We start from the raw sequence: 25,743 nt of genomic DNA, 5'->3' as shown, positions 1-25,743 counted from the left end.
CAAGGTCTTTCTTACATTTTATGGCAATGTTTAATATGTTCATAAACTTCTGTTCATATGCCATATAATGTCTTTACTGTATATATGGGATTTATAAGAAGATCCATTGCTTTTAAGTTCCAAACCTAAACTCGTATGAAGGCCATTGAGTGTGTACAACAGAAGGTCATTCTCAGTGATTTCTTTGGATTTATATTCTCTGTGATTTCTCAATAGCATCTTGGAATCTCAATTAAATATTATGGGTTGATGCTTCTACATTCTATTAAGTCAGCAACTTATTATTTTCCTATTTTATAGACCTCCCAACGTATAATTGCAAATTGTTAATCTGCTTGGTTTACCGTTACACTCTTAGACATTCCTCTGACCCACCCACCAGTCACAACTGTTATTATCATTAAACCCATGAAAGCTGGAAGCTCCACAGAGACCTGCAGGAGAGTAAGCACCAATTGCAGGAGATGCACTTCTCTTTCTAACACCCCTGCAAGTTCATATTCATCCGACAAGTCTTGGGATTGATGTGCACCACACTGCTGAAACCCCCGATGCCATGCATGTGAGTGAATGGCAGGTTCACAAAGATGGCATCTTGTCCAGGCTGTAGTCCTGTCTTGGGCCCTTTCCCAAGTTAGGCTTTGGCTCACTGCCCCACTCTATGGATTTAGTGGTTACTGCTAATGTGAGGATGGACTTTTAAAACCTTCAATAGTAAAAGCTATGATATTGAACTGTCTGTGTTACAGATAGGAGCCCTTTCACATATGCAGGTTATTTTGATTGATAAAATTAGGTAATAATCTTACTGTAAATCAAAAGTTGTACTTAAAAGAAAAATAATCCATTTGAAAATTATATACCTGGAAAAAAAAACTTTTTAGTTCATATCTGAATACAAATTTGAATGCTCAATAACAAATGTGTATATTCAAATTTGTTTATTTCCTTTACACTTTTATATTTGCATGTAATCGGATTCTGTACATAACATGTATTGGCATTTACTGTACCCTGTGATCAATATGTCCAATACACATCATAGTCTTTTTATTATCGTGAACTAAGCTATTAGTAGGAATGGAGTTTAAAAAGTTACTAATGCTCCATGTATCAGAGTTGAATATAACACATTCTGTTTCACGGTATCGTATTAGTAGTTCTCATGTACAGTGATTAATCCTATAAAAGTTACTGCACCTTTTGTGTATGTGGAAGGGGAGCTTGGGATAGATTTCCAAAATAAGACTAAAGAATTAAAGAATTAGTCTGGTGCTCCAAAATGAAATGGAAAATTTGTGTTGAACTAAGCTTAAGAGTTGTCTGTCTGATTTTCATTTTATATCACAAATTAGTCCACAGAAAGAAGACACTGAATAACTTGTCAGGTTTGCAGTATATTTTTGTTTATATATACACATACAGATAACCACAGGTCCGGCATACATAGAACTGCTAAGAGCATTATTCAGATTCTGTTTCTTAATCATTTCAAGCATTCTTTTAGAAATGGCTTAGTAGGCACAATGCAAGGGCAGTTGCCTTTGCCATTAGTTCCCAATATGTTTACCAGGAACCTTTCCCTGAGATGCAACATCTTGTTTTCAAGGGTGTCCTGGTGCCAGTTCCAACAAACTGACAAACCTTCCATTCTTGGGCATTAGAATGCACTATTTAACAAGTTGAATTGACCCCACCAGGCACAGGGATGGCTGGAGGCTCTTGTGTGACAATGGGAACCCCAGGAATGGATTACTTTCTCAGCTAATGTGAACGCTTTTTCTATATATGTTTATATGTTATACGTTTCATCTCCAGCACAATACAGGCAAATGAAGCGTGGCTCCCTGGGTACGCTGACAATGAGCCAACTAATGAAGAGACAGCTGGAGCATCAGTCGAGCGCTCCACACAATATCAGCACTTGGGAAACAGGTAAGTGTTTCCTAGAGTCTAATTATTAATTTATAAAATAATTCTGTTCAGTTAAAATATACATTCAGGATCTATTGGGCTCCTAAATACACTGCATGTGCATTATTTTCTTGGTTAGTACAGGTACTAGGCCAGTTTTAAGTGAAAAATAGCTCTTTCCACAGAATGCATGGCTATGTATATATCGGATTGCGTCCTGGCAAGTAAAAGACATGTTGAAACAGAGAAGAACAATTAAATCACATTTCTGGGTAGACATTCCCATCAAATATAATCATTTATATCCATATTATACTGTAAAATAATGCACAGGATAACAAGGAAACTGAGATCTAACTGTTTTTTTAAAATATTGTTTTACATTTATATTACTATGTTTTATACCTACATCCTAATATCTTTATTGGAGCATTCATCAAATATAAAGGTATACATAAATAACTTCATTGAACTACTAATTATAAACTAGTGTTTAGTTGCACAATCAGAAGAAAAGAGATATGCAGTCAAGATCTGTGGAAATCGGTTTGAGGTTTCTTAGGCCTTGTTGCTATATGATGTTGTGACAGTTTTAAGATTGTATTAATTGTATTCATTGTCAAGGCATGGTATTGCATGTTAAAGGTTATGCAGTATACTGCATAGTGTGACACCTTGGGGTATGTTGGTCACAACAGCTGGGCTCTTCCTGTCCTGTCCTCTAGTGTTTTGGTACAAAATGGGAGGTCTTTCTCAAAAAAAGGTCAAAGTCAAAAATACCTAGTTTCCAGCACAAAGCGCTGATCTAAAAACAAACAGCCGGCTCCAGTCTGCCACCACCACTCCCTCATACTGTATACCCTGAGCACAAACCATCCATTAACAGCAGTTGTGCTTAACTAACTCAGAACAGTTCTAATTAACTCTGCTTAGCCTTTTTTTCCTTTTTTAAAACATAAAATGGAGAAAAGATATAGTCTGTAGAGATTATGCCAGATCCTAAGCCCATAGCAGACACCTCCTATAACCTTAACCCATATTCTGACATAATATTTATTTTAAAGAATTTAATTTTACTGTACTTATTGGTTCCCTAAAAGTTGAGCATGTTCCCTTTGGGTGTTGCGTAACTGACATTGAAATTTATGCAACATTTTCAAAATGAAAATACCATGAATATTTTATCATTGCTCCCTTGCCCTTGAATTTATCAAACAGCATACTCGTTGTAGGTATAGATAAAAAGGGGAAAAAAAACTAAAAGAACAATAAAAACAATAAAAAAAAAACTAAAAAAAGAATAAATCGATTTTTTGCAATGTACCCTGAATTCAATTACTGGCTATAATAGCACTTAAAAAACTTTTAAATATGTGTATCCAAAAAAAAGAAATGTTCATAAGAAAAGATGACATTTTACATTTCTGCAAAATGAAATGACTATACAGTAAAGTGAATGACTATACATCTTTAGCCATGTATTTTTTTTTTAAATAGATGAGGCTGCAAATGTAGCCATTTACAAATACTAAGTCACCATTAGAGAAATTAAGTCAGAATTTTGTTGTAATAGTAAAAAAAATAAAGAGAGTGCAGTGCAGAAAAGATTGAGAACCATTTTAAAAGCCAGGGTCCACATTTATCTTAATCTGTATATACAGTACCACACTGAGACATCACTCTGAAATATAGATGTACAAATTAAAGCAATATTATTTATAGCATGTATTCTGACAGCTGTCTACCCTGACTATTGTGAATTCTCGTCTTACAGGAGCTACCAAGTGCAGCTTGTTGTCAGCGCCAAGCACTGTCAGCATGTTTGTACCAGCGCCTGAGGAGTTCACTGACGATCAGCCAACCACAATGACAGATAGGTGTGGTTCCTCTCAGATTACCAAGAACATTAGCTTTAATCAAAGTATGATCATTTCTTGTTTACCTGTATTCAACAATTTAATTCAAATGGTTATACCCTAACCCAATTTAGTGTTGGAACTACTGTATTTTTAATTCCAAAGTTTTTCTACCAATAATGGATTGGGTATCTTTGCTGAGCAAAAAAGAACCACACAGCACTTTGTACTTATTTGTGTATTTGCAGGTAAAACTAATCTTATTCATAACTTAAAGTAATCATCATAAAAGCAATGACTCATGTGTTTGGCCCAGTGGGCTTAAATCATACTTTGATAATGGGTGTTGGATTTAAGCACCATCACTTTCTCTATGTTTCCTGGAACTTTTTTTACTATGTTTAATTTAAGATTCATTGCTGTGTTTCCCAGCCAAAACATGTGGCAGAACCAAAATAAAAGAAAGATAAAAAATACAGAGCCAGGTTTTCCCTGTTTGTGCAAATTGTGCACATTAGTTTCTGAATGGGAAAGGAAAAGGCAGTTAGAGTATGAAAAATAATGCTTATCTCAGCGTTTGATGATGCCAACATGAGCCTTGAAGCTGAAACACCACTTAAGTGGTTATGGGTGATGATGACTGACACTGTCACGCTGCAATCTCACTAACACTGTCCTGTGGTGCACAGGTGCCATGACTGTGGAGCAGTCTTAGAAGAGTATGACGAGGAGACCCTGGGTTTGGCTGTTGTGGTTCTCTCCATGTTCATTCACCTGAGCCCAGACCTTGCGGCTCCCCTGCTCCTTGACATAATGCAGTCTGTAGGAAGGTACAGCGGTCCTATTTTGAATGAAATAAACATAAAAAACTCCAGCCTACTGCTTGTACTGTAACATGGGTCACTTTGTTAACCGCACGTCACAGCTATCATTGAATTTTTTAGGCTCAGTGCTAAAATTGAACACCACATTGGATATATCCTAAGTTTACATAATCTTTTAATGTGACCAGCTAATTAAAATCCATCAGAAAACTAAGAAGAGTGAAATTTATTTCTCTGTAGATTCTGATAAATTTGTAGAACTGTCTATAATAGCAATAATACATAACCAAAGGTAAAGAAAGCTAAAAGGATTATGGAGTGTGTGGCACACCCCCTCCACTGTGAATCTTACTGTACATGCTCCCATCTGGTAGATGCCTCTGTGTCCACCAGCATAACAGTAATTGACAGGAAGTATTTCATCCGCTCTGCAATCTCACTCTCAGAACAAAATAAAATCATTTTCTTACATCCTGAAATGCTAATGTACTGTAGTCTTTGGTGGTTATGTTTGTCTGCCCTTTGTCATTTTGTTGAACTAAAGCTTGAACTGACTTGAAATAATGGACTGGGGGAGATTAGGACATATTGTTAATATTTAACTGATGGTTTTAAAACAATGAAATTAAAAACAATAAAACAGTCCTTCATAAATCATTGATACGATGATGTCTTTGTGCTAAATTACGTATTTAAAAAAGTTATCAATTTATCACATTTAAAAAGCAGCATACAGTGGGTAGTTGTAGTGAATTCGACTTGAATTCAAATCACTCATGTGGAAGAAGATGGTTTTATTGCTTATCACTGCATTTAAATATTTTGCAGGTTAGCTTCAAGCACAAATCTTTCTGGCCAAGCTGAGAGGTATCGTATGAGATTTTTACATTTTGAAATTTAATTCAAATATAATTTAAGATTTTGTATGTCACTCCTGCTTTTATTTTATTTGTTGTTGTTTTTTTGCTTACTGTGTGTGCTAATATTTTTGGTACCATGAAATTAGTACATTAGTACTAATGAATAAACTATATCTTCCTTAACTGTTCTTACTTTTATAATGTGATGCCTTCTATTGTCTTTTAACTTGCTATTTCAGCTTTTAACAATGTTCAGTTTTTAAGCAATCATAAACTGGCTTAACATGAATAAGCTAAAATTGTGTACAGTATTTGTGGTATACTTCATTTTTTTATCTTCCTTGGACTCCCAGCATGATGATCCCAGGAAACGCGGCAGGCGTGGCCAAGCAGTTTTTGCGCTGTGTGTTTCATCAGCTGGCTCCTAATGGCATTCTCCCTCAGCTCTTCCAAAGCAATATTAAAGGTAAGAGTTTGGGTAAGCTAAACAGGGACGCTCGCCAAAGAGAGTAAATTCCTTGCATGTGCCCTGTTAAAGTGGTCTTGCTCCGTTTTTGGTTGTTTTGTTGTTGCAGACGGAAGCTTTCTAAGAACACTGGCTTCTTCCCTGATGGATTTCAATGAGCTCAGCTCTGTTGCTGCTTTGAACCAGCTGTTAGAAGTAAGTTTTGATTTCTCACTGAAACTGTACACTCCAATCTAATGCTTTGGATTGGCGACTGCACTGTTAAGCCTTTAATTCTTCATAGTTAGAAGAGTGGACAGTCACCCTTTTAGATAAATTGCTTTATAATTTATGTTGTATATATTCAGATTTTAACAATTAAAATGAATTAAAGTGAAATGAATTCGTCATAATTTATCCCTTGACTGCTTAGCTCTTTTAACATAGACTCAAAGACACACATGAGAGTTCTAATGATGTGATTCCTGCCCCTGTATAAAGTACAGCTCTTTAAAATCACATTCATCACTATTTCATCACTCAATCCTTGTAGCAACCATTAGACTTTGCTGCACATGGAGAGTTCTGACTGTCTCGTTCTTTAGTAAGATAGTTTAATTTCCCAAAGAGTTTTCTGATCCCACCTTTAAGACCAGGTCTTTGTCCTGTTTAGTCCTATAAAATTGGTTAATGCAGTACGTAAACTAATTAATTGTGGGGTATTATCTGAATCACCGCAAAGTATTTTGAACCCTTTTTAATCAGTGTAAATTATTGCTTCAGAAATTAGATTTTTAAGTTTCAGAGCTGGAATATGCGTTTTATACTATTATAACAGGCTTCTAGTCTTTCTTTCAAGTTCAAGTCTATTACTATTGCATCCTTAAATCGCTAATATAACAGTAATTAAAATGAGTACAAGATCACTATGTTACTAGATACAGTATACTTCACTATCTCTACTTTGTTATAATGAGAAAAGTCTGTTAATTACAAAAAAGACTCAAACTGAATACACAGAAGATGTACCTGAAAAACATCAAATGCAAAATGTTTAATCTGAAAGATATTTGATTCTTATGAAGTATTGCATACAGATTTGAATTATTTCATATCCTACCAAGATGCATACCCATTACATCCAGCAGATGGGGCCATTGTATAAGATGAAATTCCCTCCATATGTTTGTGAAACCCATGGGCATCAAGTATTTGTAAAATAAGATAAAACCATAATTTGAATTGTGAGAGAATTGACATGGTAATTTCAATTGGCATCAAGATTTCATTTTTATGAAGTAATCACTGTGAATATGGAGCATATTTTGAAACAGTACAGAAGAAGGTTTAAAGGAATAAAATTATTAGTCCAAATATCCTGTCATCTTACATGTAATAATTAATTGACCTAGCGTATTCTTAAGCCTAACAGGACCTTTTTATTTCTTTGTTAACAGACACACACTGTGATTTGCCAAACACAACCTTTATTGCCTACTAAGGTAATTTTTTCTACCAAGATGACTAGAGAGTCTTTCCTCTGATCCTCCCGTGTGGTTTTCAGGGTTTAAACAACAAGAAGACCTTGCCAGCAGGGGGCGCCATGCTGCACTGCCTCGAGAACATTGCCACTTTCATGGAGGCCCTTCCAATGGACTCCCCCAGCAATCTGTGGACAACCATCTGTAACCAGTTCCACACCTTTTTGACTAAACTGCCCTCTGTTTTACCACTAAAGGTATTCCTTTCCTGTTTTTCTTTTTTTTCTTTCAAGATTAATCTACTGTTTAAGTGCTCATAAAAGATGTTCGTTATCAATCCACGGGCAAGCCTTCTTGTGAAGGAAATTTTCTCTTTAGTCTGCGTTCTTACTATACATATTATTATGTATTAGACATCATAGACAATTATTATTGTTATTGACAATTATAATAAATATTATTATTATTGACAATTATTATGGTCTAAGTTCAACCACATAACTGGTATGGACAGGAGATGGGACCATATGAACAAGCTTGTATTAGTAAAGTCAGGGAGAACCTGCTGACTTTAATACTGTATTACTAGTTTCGATTAATATTGGCTATGGATTGCTGAGTCCTTTTAAAGTCTGATTGAAGATTAAGCAACAAGGGTTGAACAGCCTGCTAGTTTTACTGTACAGTATATTGTACAGAATATACCGACACTTGGATTTTGTATGAATGCTAGCTCTTTTACTTTGTTTTGGACACTTCAATAAAGATTACAATGGCAAAACAGGTCTCTTTGGCTTATATTTAATTTCCTGGGCCTTTCTGAGTCTATCAAAATTGATTCTTGAAAAACTGTTTTCACAAATGAAAAATATTCCCAAAAGAATCTTGCAGAATAATTATATGAATCTGTTAACAATTGTTTCCCAGGCAATGCTGCATGTGTCTCATGTTGGTGTTTTTAAATTTGATGTGCTGTATATTCTGAAATGTGTGCCAATCTCTAGTGCAGCCAAAACATTTTGTAATTTTTAATAAAGCAATCTTTTTCACTCTTCAATCAGTGCCCCTTGGATTCCAGTTTAAGGATTATTATTTGCTTGCTGAAGATACCAACCACAAATTCAACAAGGGTAAGGCACCATGTGTGTAGTTGATAACAATAAAAACAATACAAAAATTTAGCTTACCTCAATATCTTTCCTGAATCCCACTATTGAGTGGTTTAGTGGGTATGCAATCTGAGATACAATCATTTTGGTGGAATGACAGAGAATATGAGATGACTGGGTTTCCCTTATCCACTAAGGGGAATGAGTCAAGGAGCTGATACAGGAGTTCTGTTGGGGTGAAGGGAAAGATATACATGCACAGTGATGAGTGGTAAAGACGTGTCCATATATGACATAGTTAAGCATGGCTGAGGATGGATTCTCAGACTTTGTTGTGCTGTAGGTGACCAGGTCTAAATAATTTGGTTCATATAAAGCTTCTAGTGCAGTGCTTATTATGGGTGTGCTTGATACAATGTAATTCATACCCGAGTCATCACTGCACATTACTAATTTGTGGCATTTTAGGGTTTTTAATTGGAGTGATAGGAGGGAAAACCATTTACTTAACAAACTAAGAATAGAATGGAGCTGTGTTTGATATATTTCTGAAAAAGAATTTGCTTAAAGCAAAGTACTTTGTTAGCAAGGACTGACACCTAAAAAAAAAGTAAAATAGCATTTATAGTTCAGTTCAATTGATTGAGTGGCCTGTTCTTATTATAGACCTTTACTCTGTTCTTCTTTTTAAATTGATGCTTCACAGTACAGGTTTTTGTGACAGCTCTTTTTATATCCAAAACACAATCACGCTTAACCATGCTGGGTGCATAAGAAACCAATTTATTTACAGAAAAAGGGGACTATAAATTTTAATTTTGGATCACAACAAGAAGGAGAACAGTAGTACTTGGAGTAGTAGAAGGAGTACTTATTTTTGATCAGGTCTAATAATTTAATTTTTTAAGTAAATTTAAGTAATTCAAGTTAGGTTTTCTAGTTAATTAAGGGAAGGTATTGGAATATAGTTTGCAAAGCAATCTTCATTCACTAAAAAAATAATTAATCAATATGAAGACTGTTATGCTTACACTATACTGTACAGAATGTAGGAATAGCCTCTTGATGTACAACCACATCCTTTAATACCTAATTGCACAAGAGTGTGGGTAAAAAAAATTAAAACCTGAAGTAAAGAGTAGGATTATTCTTTTATTTCAGAGCCTGCTAGAACCATTTTCCAAATTACTGAGCTTTGTCATTCAGTATGCGGTCTTCAGCCTCTCCTACCTTGTGGAGCTCTGCGGATTGTGCTATCGCGCCTTCAACAAGGTAATAACACACTTTCATTTTTCATTAAGAAATATTGCCTTGCCACAAGTCAAATCTTTGAGAAAGGCTGAACCATCTTCTTGATGAAGTGCCTAATCAGTGCATATTGATTTACATATTTTTGAGTGCCTACAGAAGATGTATAGCCCAAATACAAGCTGTACGAAGATGTTAATGGATTGGTTTATATAACGCTACCAGGGTACTGTCATGAGAATATTATAGTTTGGGTTACATTACATAGACAAATATCATAAAAGTATAGTGGATCCACTTTCTTCCTTTACTTTTTTGTAAAAAAATCTGTTACTTCTCAATGGTGTTCCTGTAAAAAATGAGCCACTGAATATATATACATGTACAGTAGATATTATAGAGTTATATACACTATGTTTATCTCAGGAATCTGTTTCATGTTTTTTGGCAAAAATAAAACAAACTGGGTTGAGAAAAGATTTTAATTATTAATATGAAGCACAACAAAGTTTTACAAGACATTGCAATTTAAAAGGGTTTGCTCCTTTATACAGTATGTTCTACATAAATCATTTATTAACCTTAACGGTGAAAGGAGTAAAAGTCAACGGCATCCTGAAAACATTTTTCAAGTTCGTGTACGCTCAGAAAGAACAATTAAAGATTACTTAAGGTAAAATACACAATAGTTTTCAGTCTTTGAAATGGCCTTGATATACTGTTTCATGCAAAAGTATTCAGACCATGGCTCAGTTTTCACATTTCATTGCTTTTAAGCTTTCAGTCACGACACTTTAAAGTTGCAATTAATATTTGCTATATATAGTACAGTACACAACCTACTCCACACTTTCAAGGCAAAAATGAAAAAAAGAAAGAAGTAAATAGGTAATGGTAATTAAAAAAATAGAAAATTCATGACTGCGTAAGTATTCAAAACCTTTGCTGTGGCAAATCTAAATTAATTTAGCTACACACTATTACCTTAACGAGCCACACAATTAGTTGAGTGGCCTCTGAGTGCAATAATAACGATTCACATGAAAAATTCACAGAGTGTGATACCAGTCGGGTTGCTGTGTACAAACCACTTATCATACCTGCCAATGAATGTTTGCAAGTCCAGTGGTACAAATAGCACAAGCAATGGGCTATCGAGCAGTGGAAGAAAGTGACATGGTCAGATGGATCACCACGTAGACTGGTTTACATCTGGTGCCAACCTGAGGACCTCTGAAGCCTTGAGTGTTTATTTCCAACAGTGTTCTGATAATTCCTTAATATTGTGGGGAAGATTATCAAGATGATGGGTACATACAGTATAGTAGATAGGGTAAAGTACTGGAAAGTATTGGGGGGAAAACCTGCTTGAAAATCCAGCTTTGAACAAGAAAATGACCCAAAGCAACTTGTACTACTGGAGTAGCTTAGATATAAGACAGTGAATTGCTTCCAGTGGCCCAAAGTCCTGACTTGCATCCTATTAAGAAACTTTGAAAACTGCTGTCTATAAGTGAACCCCAAACAACTTGAGAGAACTTCAGCAAATGTGTCAAAACAAATCGGCAACTTTGCCAGTCTGTAAATTGGTAAAGACCACAAGTCCACAAGTCTGAATGCTTCAACATACAGTATTTCTGTTAATGTTCTCTAGGTGTTGTAGACATTTATTGTAACTTTATTTTATAGAGCACCTTTAAAGGTGGATTCTTAAAGTGCTTTACACGTAGCAACAATAGCAACAAAAACAATTAAAATTGGTAAAGATTTTAAAGATCACAAGTCCACAAGTCTGAATGCTTCAACATACAGGATTACTGTTAATGTTCTCTAGGTGTTGTTGACATTTATTGTAACTTACCATTTGAAGTATACAGTTTTAGCATCAACATTTTGATTAAAAATATTGAGTTTGAAAAATGTGTCTGAATCATTTTGTAATTTCACAAAATGGAACACCACAAGAAAAAGCCTGAATACATTTTACAAGGGACTGTACTAACAGTATTTTACAATTTGATCTGGATGTGATTATAATCATTCTATTTCTTTATTTAAAACTAAATTGTAAGTCTGTTACATGTGGTGTAAGATTTGTTAAGGCATTATTTTACAAGTGTCTGTGGCCCACGTTTGTGAACATACACACTAAGCAGGAATCCTGTGATGTGTTCTGACAGTGCAAGTTAAATTGATAATAACAGTCTTTGTAGTATTACAGGTAATTAAGGTATATTTTTAATTTATCACTGCACTACAATATTTAAGCTACTTGTCACTGACAGCAGCCTCATAAGAATATTTGTGAATATTCAGTGAAAAGTGAAAAAATACCATACATGCAATCAAAGCACCTGGTCATATCTTAGAAGTTCAGAAACAGAGGAAATAAATAACAAATGAAAGCATTACCTAGTAAATACAGTATATATATACTGGTAAATATATATATATATGTATTATTTTTAAAGAGCTCTTTATAGGAAGGGATATCTGAACATCAGTGTTGCCTCAAAGGAAAAACAGATTCTGGATTTTTGAGTATATTTATATATATATTTACAATGCCCCTGAGTTTCATCTGTTCAAAGTCACATTTACTTATGGATGCAGCTTTTAAGGTGTTCTGAGTTTCATCTGTTCAAAGTCACATTTACTTATGGATGCAGCTTTTAAAGTGTTCTTGATACTATAATAACCTTCACAAGAGATTGTAAGAACTGGCTGTTTTTTCCATTTTAATAGCTTCTTCTTGACAATCAACTCCGTGGCTTCATTATCTCTATTACACTATATCGTATATCTGTGAAAGGTTATTCCTTTGTGTAATTTGAGTTCTTGTTGATTCCAGCTTAATTGTATTTCTTGATTTTATTATCAAACAACACAAGAAAGGTGAGAGAAAAGCTCATGTTTTCTACATGCATCTGATTAGCTAATTCAACTTTTCAAGTTGAGTTTAATTTCTTAAAAGAGCTAGAATTTATTTTTTACTTTTGATAGACTCAATTCAAAATGTTGTCATTTTTTAGGTTTTGTACACCTTGTTTATTGTCCCTTGAGCTGCTATAACATAACAATCAAGATTATTGTGGCCAGTTCAGCCCCACTCTATTCAGGCAGGACTTGGCCAGCTGTGAGCTGCCACTTGAATTTAAAATTTATTCTTTTAAGAGACAGGAATGATCAGGCTTCCAACATTTGGTTAAATTAAAATTGGGTGTGAATTTTCTGACATATATTTTTTTCCCTACAGGAGCGAGATAAGTTCTACTTGTCCCGCATTGTCGTGTTGGAACTTTTGCAGGCTTTAAAATTCAAGTCTCCTATTCCAGACACTAACCTATTACTACTGGTTCAGGTAACAAGTTTGATGAGCTTTCCTAACTGTGCATTCTTAAACTATCCTCACTTTTAAGAGTGCTCAGACAATATTTCTACTAGTTTTCAGCCAGCAATTAAGTTTTTAGAAAAAAAAGAAAAAAAGGTGGGAAAAATGAATAGATACTTATGTTGTATATATGTATAAAATCTCATTTATAAAAACATTTCATGAAGATTAGTAATCGTAATATTTTCTAAAAACAACAAATGTCCACTCGTACGAACTGGAAGGGTAGAAGAAAGATACAGATACTGTTTTTTTTTCATTTTCGTAGTTTGTTTGCTCAGATGCTGGAACAAGATTAGCTGAATCAACGATTCTGCAAAAGCACATGATTTCATCTTTACCTGGGGTATGTATTACTTCTGGACGTACAGTACCATATTAAAAAGCATTTTTATATAGTTCAGAATTGAAAAGATAATTCTGGGCTAATCATTATCTTGTTTGCAATGTGTTATGATCACAAAGAAAATCCAGAAAAAAAAATCAAACATCACTACAGTTTCTTACACATAGAGGCCTGATGTGAAAAACAAAAAAGTTTTAATGGAAGGAATTCATTTTATTCTGCCTTTATTTCAGTGCACTACAGCAGCAATGGAATGTATGCGGCAATACATTAATGAATTACTGGACTTCATTGCAGATATGCATACCCTGACAAAATTAAAAGTAAGTTACCTAATCAGAAGAACAGTGCAAGTTTGTACAGGTACAGTATGTACAATACTGTAAACCTTTTACAAATGGAAAGCTTGCTTATTCATTTTCAATTAACTTTCTTTTAATTGTGTATGTACTGTAGGTTTGTTTTCCCACAGAAGCTGTGTGCTGTAAGAAGAATTTGTTCATTTATATTCAGTATTACCAATTTGCGTGTGAAATCTCCAATACACATCACGAAATAGACAAAATTTCCAGATATGTGCAGTGCCATGTTCTGCGATTCAGAACGAGACAACAAAGCTTCCAGTGACATGATGCGGCCCTATTACATTGTAAACAAGCAGGCTTGTGAACACATACTGTATCTTTGAATCCAATAGAAATAATGGTCTCAACTTCGAGACAGTTTTGCCGACAAATACAACTTACTTGTTAACTCTTCATGCAGATTACTTTGGATCATTTATGCAGTGAAACACCTGCTGGACAACCTGTACTTATTCGCTCATTAACACATTACATTAGTCACTACAGTGACTAGTGAGCAGGAAGGGCTGCATCACATCATGGCAATTCTCGCTCTTGCCCATGGCGAGACCAGGGGTTTGTGACAAAATGGAGACCACACAGTATTTTCAGATGTGTACATTTTTGCAATACCGTCACTAAATTTATTTTGTTACCGAGACTTTATAACAGGTCTGAGAAATTAGGACTGCATTTCCTCTTTAAACATCTGCTGCATTCGGACTTTCAGAATCACATGAAAACCTGCTGTCAGCCTCTGCATGAAGACACGTTTGGTGGAAACCTGAAAGTGGGCTTAGCGCAAGTGGCAGCCATGGAGATCAGTAAGGGGAATCACCGTGACAACAAGGCTGTCATCCGCTATCTGCCATGGCTGTACCATCCTCCTTCGGCCATGCAACAAGGGTGAGACCCCCAGCACGACAAGGCTGTTATGACTGTAGGAGGGGACTGCACGCAACTGCCATTGCATCAATAGCTCTAGCTTACAGAATTGACCTGTCAGCAACACATGGTACTGTATGTTCTCTAGTACTTCCTGTGCAATATATTTATCATCCGCTATCAAAGGAATTTAAATGGGAATTCAACTGAGTTCTCTTTTTGTTGCAAATGCAAAAACGGGCCACTTTGGCATTTTTAATAATAATAATAAACTTTATTTTATATAACAACTTTAAAGGTGGCTTCTCAAAGCGCTTTACAGAATGACAATAGCAACAACCACAATTAAAAATACACAATAAACAATAGAAAATACACAATAAACAATAAAACGTCCACAAGATAAACATGATGAGAATACACAGAGGAGACAGTAGATGGTGGTACTAAATACAGTAGGACCAGAGGGGTAAAGAATGGAACCAGTTAAGTAAAGGCTCTTCTAAAGATAATAAATATAATATAATAAATTATATTGCTACGTTGTTGGCCCTAATTGGCAATTAAAGTCAACAGATGAATGTAATAATGTGCTCAATTTGTTACCGTTGAAGTTTCACAGATTACTGTCTTTACTGATGAGTTGCGTTTTTAAACTTGTTAAGTTATTTATTGCAGGTAACCGTTGAATGGGAATAGTTTCTTTTGCAGAATGTAAATAGTGTGGTTTCAAAATTACCTATACAGAGAAATGTGTTTAAAAATGAAGAAAAGTAATGGTGATAGGAAAATGTTGGCTTTTCTGTTTACTGATTCCTGTCACAATTTAAAGCAGCTAGGTTTGTGTTTTATTTGACATTTATTTAAAGACTTAGCAGTGCCCTATCATACAAACAGGTTCATTCATATTATTTGAAATTTAAAACTGTAATCTATACTTTGATAAAGTGACCTTTGCTACTGAATACACTACAATTGCAATTAAAAAAATCTCTATTTTCAGGCCTAAGGAGTTTATTGAGTGCGTGTCTCATATACGGCAGCTCTCTTGGCTTCTGCTTGGCTCACTAACCCACAGTTCACTGCATCAGGGCTCCACTTCCTGTATGCCAATTCCACTTGATGCTGGTTCTCATGTTGCTGATCACTTGATCGTCATCCTGATTGGGTTTCCAGAGCAATCCAAGGTACCTCTTCCTTCCATAGATTTGTGTATTTTATATTTGCAAACCAAGGATTGACTACATTTACCAAAGTTTCAGCTTTTCCCCTGCTGCCAACCACATGGAAATCTCTTTCTGTGACTTGTTGCATGTACAGTAATTTGTAGTAGATATGACAATGTGCACTTCCATATATTATTTACTGTATGCATTCATTTACAATTTACATGATCTTTTGCAATAATGAATTTAACAATACACTAAAGGTTACAGATGACAGGAGTCCATTTTTCCTATCTATCACTTAATGCAGTAGTTAGTTGATCCAAGGATCTTATCCGGTACTTTTTTTTAAAGAAACTAGGGTATTGGCTTAAAAACAGGGCAGGGTACCAAGTTCCACTTTATTTAAAGATGTACACACACATTCCATTATTTAAAAAAACATTTCTTTAAATGCTCTGATCTTCCATGCTCTTCCATGTAGTTACCACTTGTGCCCTCTGGTTAATTTATGTTTGTTGATAGAGTTCCATTAATTTCTAAGAGCTTTTTTGAACTCTGGGCTAGATTTATAATTTTATATAACTGAGAGACCTTAAAGTGCAATGAATGCTATTGATTCTAGTATTTTTATTTTATTTATTTTTACATTTAGTATATTAAACCTCCTCGTGTGAAGGTTGGATGTATTCTGTGGTGAGAAACTACTGGTCCGCAATTACAGTACACTATATACAGTTTTTTCAGCATAAAGCCACTGCTCATTGCAGTTTTAAAATGTATATAGTGGCTCTTTGAATTACAAAAGCCAGAGAGCCGCCAAATTTTTCTGACACTGATGAGGCCCATGAACAAATCCTTTCTGGGTCAAGAATAGTGTATCTGTGCACACTGGCACTGGTGGGGGAAAATATTATGAAAATGATGCAAATAGTAGTTAGCTTTGGTTCCATTGAGAGTACAATGGCTCACATTTTAGTGAAAAGGATTTATAATTATGTATTTTTTGTTTTATGTAGGAGGAGGATTTTAACTCTTCTGACAGAAACTGATTTTTCCTCAACAGGGTGGTTCAGTACTGACACAGAAAATTAGATTTTCAAGATTCAAAATATTATTCCCGTTGAATTCCATTTTAACAAAAAAAGCCAAAGACTTACTACACTTATAGATTAATAAAATGCGAGAGGTATAGATGGCCCAACAATGGAAATAAACAGGGTGATTTTGCTTTTCTACAGCCAAATCATTGTATTTTACTATATCATTTTATTTTTCATTTTAAATTTTTTTTTTATTTTTTTTATTTACTTTTCACTTTTTTTTACAATTTCCCTCTTTATTTACAGTCTGTGTGCTAGCATGGCTTCTTACTCTCACCAGTGTCAATAGTCTAACATTAAGTATTCAATTACCTGTTGTTAAAGTGATAAAAAAGAAATGTTAATCAGCTGGCTGTCTAAATGTAATTTACATTTCATGTCTCTGAACGATGCCTTAAACAGTCATATTGAATGTATGTTCTATTTTGGTTTTTATTAATCATGATTATCTTGTTGAAGTAATTAAGTTCACTTCTGTGCCTAATTTTATTCAAGGGTACTTTGTTCCATGTCACTGATTAAGCATGTAATTTGGCGCTCTGCATTCCCATACAGTAATCACTGGCTTTTAATCTTCACCTTGTCCATCATTTTTGCTGGTAGCATAGTTTCTCAGCAGTACTCTGTCAGTTTTATGGTTAAGATCATAAATTTATATTGGACCATTACTTTAATTTTTTTCTCAGTTTCTCAAATCTCTTGGAAAGGGTCCTCTGTGATATTAGATGATACTGACCTATTGAATAGGTTCACATACTGTAAGTGTATTAATGTAAGTAAATTCATGGGGAAGATAAAGCACCCAATATTTAGTCATCTGCAAAGACTGCAGGAAATTACAACACAATGACATCCTGTTTTCAAATCCAGTGCCACAAACCTAGGACTTCAAAAGAAATGGGAAAAAAGTGCATCTATCTTGTGAATTTCAGACAGTGAAAAGAAAATTGATCTGTTGGTTACGCAAAACGTTTCTGTGATGTATCAAACAGAAAAGACAGGTCTAGGATCTGAGGTTTCTGTGATGCTTTAATTTAACCTAACATTGAGTAGTCTCCAAATGTATAACCCTATGCCTTAAAGTTGATTCAGCACAGTAAATATAGATTTAAATTACATTATTCAAAACATCAATACAGTATATACAGTAGTATAACAAACATTACATATATTTTGATTTAAATATATTGAATTTTTCATATTGTGTTAATTATTATACCCTTTAAGTTATTCATGCCTTGTAAAATTGTACAGTATTTTATTTATGTATTTATTTAAATATTTGTACTGTACATGTAAAGTTATGGTGTAAATCTAGCATGGAAATGTGATCCTCATGCTCCCAAAGAATGACAGGCCTTTTATGAAGAAAATAAATTAATCTGTTTATTTTAAAGAGAAAATTCCATCTATATTTCTTAGTTAGATCTGAAGGACAGACAAAGTTTACCAATACAAGGTTTACAAAGAAAACATTACAAAGAATATTATAGCCAAACACTGGTGTCTTCTGACATAAAGCTCAAGCTTAGTCACAAAGGAGCTTTACAACAGGGCAACAATACAAAGCTTGAAATCAATGTAAAAACACAAAAGTCAATAGGTACTTTATAGTATGAAATGTACTGTAACTCAAAATTCTTGAACTTCAAAAATTCTTAAAACATTTTCGATTGATCTAAGTCTATTTTATATTTTTGTTTTTATCTTTTAAGACATCGGTTTTGCACATGTGCTCGCTGTTCCATGCGTTCATGTTTGCCCAGCTATGGACGATTTATTGTGAACAGGCGGCTGCAGCCCCTATGCTACAAAACCAAAATGAGTTCTCATCGACCGCCATCCTCACTGGCCTTGAATTCTGGAGCCGGGTCACTCCCAGCATTTTGCAGCTCATGGCCCACAACAAAGTGGTAAGAATGCAATTATACATTAGTCACTGTCTTTTGTAAGCAGAACAACACTGTTCACTTTGCCCTACTGAACAACTTTGTAGCTGATGAAACGGTTAGTGCTTGTTTCAGGCAAGCTCTTACAGAACTAAAATCCTAACTGAACTCACAGAAAAGTCATCAATTTAGTCATTTTCAAAAACTGAAGTTACTTATTAATTTCACAGGTGCTTTGAAATGTGTACAGTGTAGAAGTACAGAAAAGCAATTTCAGAAGTCTTAATAAACAATTGATTAGGTTATTGAAGAGGTTCAATTACTGTAAGTCGTTAAAGGCTTAGAATGGGGACAGAAGAGGTAAGAGTATATTTTAAGAATTTTTTGCAGATCTAAGAGATCCTAACACAGCAAATATTTGTAGTCCATATCAACAACTCCCATTATCAGAACAATTGTATGCCTCTATTACTCTCAATACATGTACAATGACAGAGACGTTTCTTCAACAACATTTATTCAAAACAAGATAATAAGACAGTACAAAGAAGATTTTTTAAAAGATGCGAAGTATACAATAACATATTGTCAGGGATGAAGCTGAGACATGCAGATAAACTGGAGTTATTGAACTGACTTACGCAGGGAGAAATTAAACATGACAGCTGAAATGTTCCTCCTACAGTATACTGTTCTGATGCCCAGTGAAGCCTAACATAGGTGAAGCGTTACAGTAGTTTCCTCGGCTGCATTTGTTTGCGTTATTTATTTCAAGATGGTGTTTGAGACTTTCCTTGTTCTCTCATCTGTAATGAAGCACTGCTGCATAACTAACTTTTCTTTACCTTCATGATTTATAGATGAGGTTCTTAAGTTCCCCCACCAAATAAACTATGGTTAATATACTTTATATACAGTGCCTTGCGAAAGTATTCGGCCCCCTTGAACTTTTCAACCTTTTGCCACATTTCAGGCTTCAAACATAAAGATATAAATTTTTTATTTTATGTGAAGAATCACCAACAAGTGGAACGAAATCTATTGGATTTTTGAAACTTTTTTAACTAATAAAAAAATGAAAAGTGGGGCGTGCAAAATTATTCGGCCCCTTTACTTTCAGTGCAGCAAACTCACTCCAGAAGTTCAGCGAGGATCTCTGAATGATCCAATGTTGTCCTAAATGACTGATGGTGATAAATAGAATCCACCTGTGTGTAATCAAGTCTCTGTATAAATGCACCTGCTCTGTGATAGTCTCAAGGTTCTGTTGAAAGCGCAGAGAGCATCATGAAGACCAAGGAACACACCAGGCAGGTCCGTAATACTGTTGTGGAGAAGTTTAAAGCCGGATTTGGATACAAAAAGATTTCCCAAGCTTCAAACATCCCAAGGAGCACTGTGCAAGCGATCATCTTGAAATGGAAGGAGTATCAGACCACTGCAAATCTACCAAGACCTGGCCGTCCCTCTAAACTTTCAGCTCAGACAAGGAGAAGACTGATCAGAGATGCAGCCAAGAGGCCCATGATCACTCTGGATGAACTGCAGAGAACTACAGCTGAGGTGGGAGAGTCTGTCCATAGGACAACAATCAGTCTTACACTGCACAAATCTGGCCTTTATGGAAGAGTGGCAAGAAGAAAGCCATTTCTCAAAGATATCCATAAAAAGTCTCGTCTAAAGTTTGCCACAAGCCACCTGGGAGACACCCCAAACATGTGGAAGAAGGTGCTCTGGTCAGATGAAACCAAAATCGAACTTTTTGGCCACAATGCAAAACGATATGTTTGGCGTAAAAGCAACACAGCTCATCACCCTCAACACACCATCCCCACTGTCAAACATGGTGGTGGCAGCATCATGGTTTGGGCCTGCTTTTCTTCAGCAGGGACAGGGAAGATGGTTAAAATTGAGGGGACGATGGATGCAGCCAAATACAGGACCATTCTGGATGAAAACCTGTTGGAGTCTGCAAAAGACCTGAAACTGGGACGGAGATTTATCTTCCAACAAGACAATGATCCCAAACATACAGCAAAATCTACAAAGGAATGGTTCACAAATAAACGTATCCAGGTGTTTGAATGGCCAAGTCAAAGTCCAGACCTGAATCCAATCGAGAATCTGTGGAAAGAGCTGAAAACTGCTGTTCACAAACGCTCTCCATCCAACCTCACTGAGCTCGAGCTGTTTTGCAAGGAAGAATGGGCAAGAATTTCAGTCTCTCGATGTGCAAAACTGATAGAGACATACCCCAAGCGACTTGCAGCTGTAATCGCAGCAAAAGGTGGCTCTACAAAGTATTAACGCAAGGGGGCCGAATAATTTTGCACGCCCCACTTTTCATTTTTTTATTAGTTAAAAAAGTTTCAAAAATCCAATAGATTTCGTTCCACTTCACAATTGTGTCCCACTTGTTGGTGATTCTTCACATAAAATAAAAAAATTATATCTTTATGTTTGAAGCCTGAAATGTGGCAAAAGGTTGAAAAGTTCAAGGGGGCCGAATACTTTCGCAAGGCACTGTATGTAAAGAAACTTATATTTGCTGTGAAAGACAATCAATTATTAATTTTGTTAGTTTTGTTCTGTATTGGTCTATTTGCTGTTCCTCTAGGGCAAAGGATTATGGTCACAGCCTCTCTGCAGTCAAGGCCTTCCATCTTCATCGCCTTTAATTGTCCTCCTTTAATAAACATCAACTTTGTTATAATTTGTTATAACTACATCTGACTTATACTGTAGATTGACTGCAATAAATAAATGAATGCATGAATGATCAAAACTGCATCTTTTTACGGAGAAAATTGTAGTGTTGAATTACAAATCAGGAATTCATAATATGTAATATGCATATTATACATTTTAAATGTGTTTAACCCCATACAATAAATACAAAATTATATGCTGATGTTGGTTGTATGGCTGCATATCAACAACCATTTGTAAACGGTAGCTGTAGTAATGATAAACATCCCAAAAACCTAAGCATACACATACTATACTACTCTTCTTCCTTACTGCAGCACAAAGTGTAGCATTCTACCCAGACCTCATTAAAACCCCTTGCTGTTTGCATTAAAACCCCATTCACCTCTGTGTCATCTTGAAGCATGGAATTATATTTTAAGATGGCACCATCTTCTGTGAAACGACAATCCTATGAACTTTCCCTAATTGTCCTCTTTTACTCACAGATGGTAGAAATGGTCTGTCTGCATGTAATCAGCCTAATGGAGGCCCTTCAGGAATGCAATTCCACTATTTTTGTTAAGGTTGGTAAGCTTGTATAACTTTATTTATAGCACAGCAGCAATAAGTAGCACATGCCACATACAGTAGTACTACTAAGGGATCGGCAATCCCTTCACTTTTGTTTTAGTGTATTTAGACTTGACTAGTTTAGTTGTGTTCCATTTTGGTATGTAAAAACAATCACTTCTAAGATGAGGTACAGTAGTGTACTTTGGAGCATCTGCAGTTCCTTTGTTTCTCCATATTTTAACCTTTCCAGTGCTTAGGTTTATCTTGATCTCATCTGTCCATAACATAAAACCTTGTTCTGAACTTCTCCTGGTTCATAATTGCACTTCCAAGCATGGTGGAAAGGGCATGCCTTTCCCCCTCTGGAACTGGCTCACTTTGCCTACTGATATAGAAGAAGGTGCTTCCATACTTACTGGGCGTCACATCAACACAGAACAGACAACTAACCAATGAGTTTGTGTCAATCTCCATATTTAAATCCACATAAGCAGGCATTTACATGGGAAAACCTCAAAATGAAAACAGCAGAGGCTTGACAAAGCATCTCAGATGATTACATAAAGAATATTGTGAGCTCAGTGGGTTATTGCCTTGAAGGTACATGCAAAGGGAAAGTTAATGTGTTCCAGTATTTATGGTCAGTTGAAATCACTAGGATGACCACTATTATGATCTATCTATTCATAGAATTACCCTAAATAAATTGTACCCAAACAGACTATACATTATATTTTTCTCACCATTCATGTTTGTCTCATAATTACAAATTCAAGTTGCATCACCATAAAACAAAAAAATATATTTTTTTTTACTTTGCTGTCCCAATACTTTTGAAGTGGACTGTATATACAGTATGCATAATGATACAAAACAATATACATTAAATACAAATACAATTAAATACAAATAATACAATACAAATAAATATATCTTTTCTTTAACTGGGGTTTAAAATAAAGTGGCATTACATTACCTTACTTTATTTTGTCATATTTGAAGAATCTGTCCCTTGTACTGTTAAACTACTGTGAACCTGATGTAACTGCAGAATACTCAAAACCTAAAATGCCTTTCTGCCTTTCTGCCTCCCCTGGAAAGCTCATTCCCATGTGGCTGCCTATGATTCAGTCCAACCTGAAGGTAAGGATAATGCATTGCCCCTTTTGTGACAGATGGTTTTGAGAATAGAGTTGTTCATTTGGTGCAAAGGTGGTCCCTCAAAACTCAGGATGAGCTAGAGATTTCTCTCATTTGAGCCTGGGTCCTAGACTTGTGTTCCTTAAACAGTGGTTCACAATCAGCAGATCACCACATCAACAAGACTGGAATTAGTTGGCCAAGATGGTTTTCTTCTTGGCCTTCTAGAAAACAGTGACCCTTATTACTGTACTTGCTGGGCACCTTTACAATGTTTCCATTTGAAATGAATTAGTGAGTAGTGGGCCACCCATCCACATGCCATTGTCTCGTGCGTGCCACGGGAGTTACTTTTGGAGAGTCCAGTTTTAAGCCAGTTGAGTATTCCATAACGGGGACTGGTGGGTAGGTAATAAAAAAATAAGTGACCTTTTGAAATCTACAATAAATAATAATGAAAAAACCTTACTTGTTTACAGCATTTGTCAGCAGGGCTACAGCTACGCCTCCAAGCCATACAGAACCATGTTAACCATCAGCATCTGCAGGGTCTGCAGGCCTATGGACAAGCAAATACAATTCCGTCAGTTCTACGCAAGTGGCTACAGTGCACTCAGTTCAAAATGGCTCAAGTTGAAATCCAGTCCTCAGAAGCTGCTTCTCAGTTTTATCCCTTGTGAAGAATACAAGAAAATGAAGAATGGAGAAGATGAAAATGCCAGAAGCTGCCTTTTTTATCCTGTGGAAAAGCTGCAGTACAGTACATCTACTAACACTCTTCAAATACTGTTTGAGAGCACTTGAGCAACAAACAATAGATGCAGCCTGTTCATATTGGACTTTCTCTACCACATTGGTTTTTTGAGTAATATTTCATCTTGTTTGTGAATTATTGCCATGGAAAGCGATTAATTATGCAGCTTATAGTAAATACTTTACAATTATGATCATTCAAGCTCATCAGCTAATGTTATGGGTCACAGACACTGGTTCTAATCACAGGGTCTTTTGCTTTCCGCTGAGCTCTCAAGTACTTAATTACTACTTTAGTTATTCAAGATTCATGTTTTCTCAGTGAAAATATTAGGGTTATCCATAACCAGGACTGGAGAGCACAGATAAGAATTTTTTTCAATACAGTCAAATGTTGTCACTACTTTTAACCAAACATAATGTAGGGAACTTTTTAAAACAGCTGAGTAGTGGTAATTATTGATGCATAAAAGATCTAATATGCTCTGTGCTGTATCTTCTCGGTAAAAAAGATAATGGTGTACAACAGTAACAATGCATAATACCACAGAATGGTAACCTGTAGACATGAGTCAGGCCCAGACTGTTGTAAGCTTCCCAGATGCAAATTGCACAAGAAAGCAATTTAATTTTTATTACACAATAGGCTTTTGTGCTGTATGTGTATGCACTCCTAGCATCAAAGTAGACATTCTGTTTGTTTGAAGCCAGGAAATCAAAATAAAGCCACATGGTTTTCTTAATCTGTTGGTATCTGTTGATGATTTTGTCTTACATACTGTACCATCCATTCATTAGCTGGTTTAAAACATCGCACTTGCTAAAGCTACACATCAGAGTAAAAAGTTTAAACTGGCCAAGGGGGTTTGTGAATTGAACCATTTATCTGTAATAACATGTACAGTAATTGCTGGGATCGGTTTTCAATCTTTTAAGGTTCTTTTGGAACATAACACCTAAAAGATTATTTTCCACATCACTGATCCAGCATTAATACTGTACATAATCATGGCATAGCATACTTTGCCAGCCATACTGTATTTGTAAAGTATTTTGCAAATAATCAAAAAAATAAATGTTTTCAGAACAAGAATACTTCAGGTATGGATTGCTTGCAAAAAAATGTTTCCTCCATGATATCAAAAATCTAAACAGTGAAAACAAAGCTAAGCTTATGGCTCTAGATTTATAAGACCAAAACTAAATTTGGTCTTTTGTGTTGATGGACATGTTACCTATTACCTTACAGTCTTGTTCTCTAGACTGCATAAAGCATATAAGATTTCCATTGACATAATGTATGCACTTAGGTAAAATAAAAATTTGATATCTGCATATTTCTGAACTGCTCAATCAAATAAGACCGGGAAGAAATAAACCACTTTGTTTTGTGCTTACATTAGTAGTCAATCCGTTTTTTCTCTCATTTAGCAGCCTGTCACATCAAACAAAAAAGGAAAACAGACCTGCACTCTGAACCCATCCATTTCAGAAGAGACAGTCATAACATGTGGCTTTATGCCAACAAGCAGAAATATGAGGAAAAAAAAAGGAGAAATAAGGGTGACAGGGTTGAAGTTCCAGAAGGCTATATTCCATCACTGTCTGTAAACTAGAGAGTAAACAATCCAAAAAATGGAGCAAAGACCTTGTGGGAGATAAATAGGACTTTTATGAAAAATGAAATTTTATGAATTGGGTATATTATTTATAAAGAAAACAAGT

General features: G+C 35.4%; 1 protein-coding gene across 5 annotated transcripts in view; it reads left to right on the top strand.

Moving 5' to 3' along the window:
* The window catches only part of unc79 (unc-79 homolog, NALCN channel complex subunit), an 83,195-nt gene extending 57,780 nt beyond the window's left edge, over nucleotides 1-25,415 (top strand). For all 5 annotated transcript variants that reach the window (XM_088648583.1, XM_088648584.1, XM_088648582.1 and 2 more), the window contains 18 exons: nucleotides 1,819-1,935; nucleotides 3,689-3,791; nucleotides 4,460-4,600; nucleotides 5,423-5,461; nucleotides 5,808-5,920; nucleotides 6,030-6,115; nucleotides 7,464-7,637; nucleotides 8,442-8,510; nucleotides 9,651-9,761; nucleotides 12,994-13,098; nucleotides 13,397-13,474; nucleotides 13,708-13,797; nucleotides 14,549-14,724; nucleotides 15,707-15,890; nucleotides 18,688-18,885; nucleotides 22,059-22,136; nucleotides 23,227-23,268; nucleotides 23,745-25,415. In XM_088648583.1, the coding sequence (XP_088504709.1) occupies nucleotides 1,819-1,935; nucleotides 3,689-3,791; nucleotides 4,460-4,600; nucleotides 5,423-5,461; nucleotides 5,808-5,920; nucleotides 6,030-6,115; nucleotides 7,464-7,637; nucleotides 8,442-8,510; nucleotides 9,651-9,761; nucleotides 12,994-13,098; nucleotides 13,397-13,474; nucleotides 13,708-13,797; nucleotides 14,549-14,724; nucleotides 15,707-15,890; nucleotides 18,688-18,885; nucleotides 22,059-22,136; nucleotides 23,227-23,268; nucleotides 23,745-23,945 (2,105 nt within the window). In that variant the 3' untranslated portion in view covers nucleotides 23,946-25,415. The remainder of the gene's footprint in view (nucleotides 1-1,818; nucleotides 1,936-3,688; nucleotides 3,792-4,459; nucleotides 4,601-5,422; nucleotides 5,462-5,807; nucleotides 5,921-6,029; nucleotides 6,116-7,463; nucleotides 7,638-8,441; nucleotides 8,511-9,650; nucleotides 9,762-12,993; nucleotides 13,099-13,396; nucleotides 13,475-13,707; nucleotides 13,798-14,548; nucleotides 14,725-15,706; nucleotides 15,891-18,687; nucleotides 18,886-22,058; nucleotides 22,137-23,226; nucleotides 23,269-23,744) is intronic.
* The last annotated feature ends 328 nt before the right edge of the window (nucleotides 25,416-25,743 follow it).

Source organism: Lepisosteus platostomus, chromosome 10 (genome assembly GCF_059453375.1).
Source record: "Lepisosteus platostomus isolate fLepPlt1 chromosome 10, fLepPlt1.hap1, whole genome shotgun sequence".
NCBI classification, from domain to species: Eukaryota; Metazoa; Chordata; class Actinopteri; order Semionotiformes; family Lepisosteidae; genus Lepisosteus; species Lepisosteus platostomus.
The sequence above is the reverse complement of the archived record's forward strand: the minus strand, read 5'-3'. Positions and strand labels throughout refer to the sequence as shown.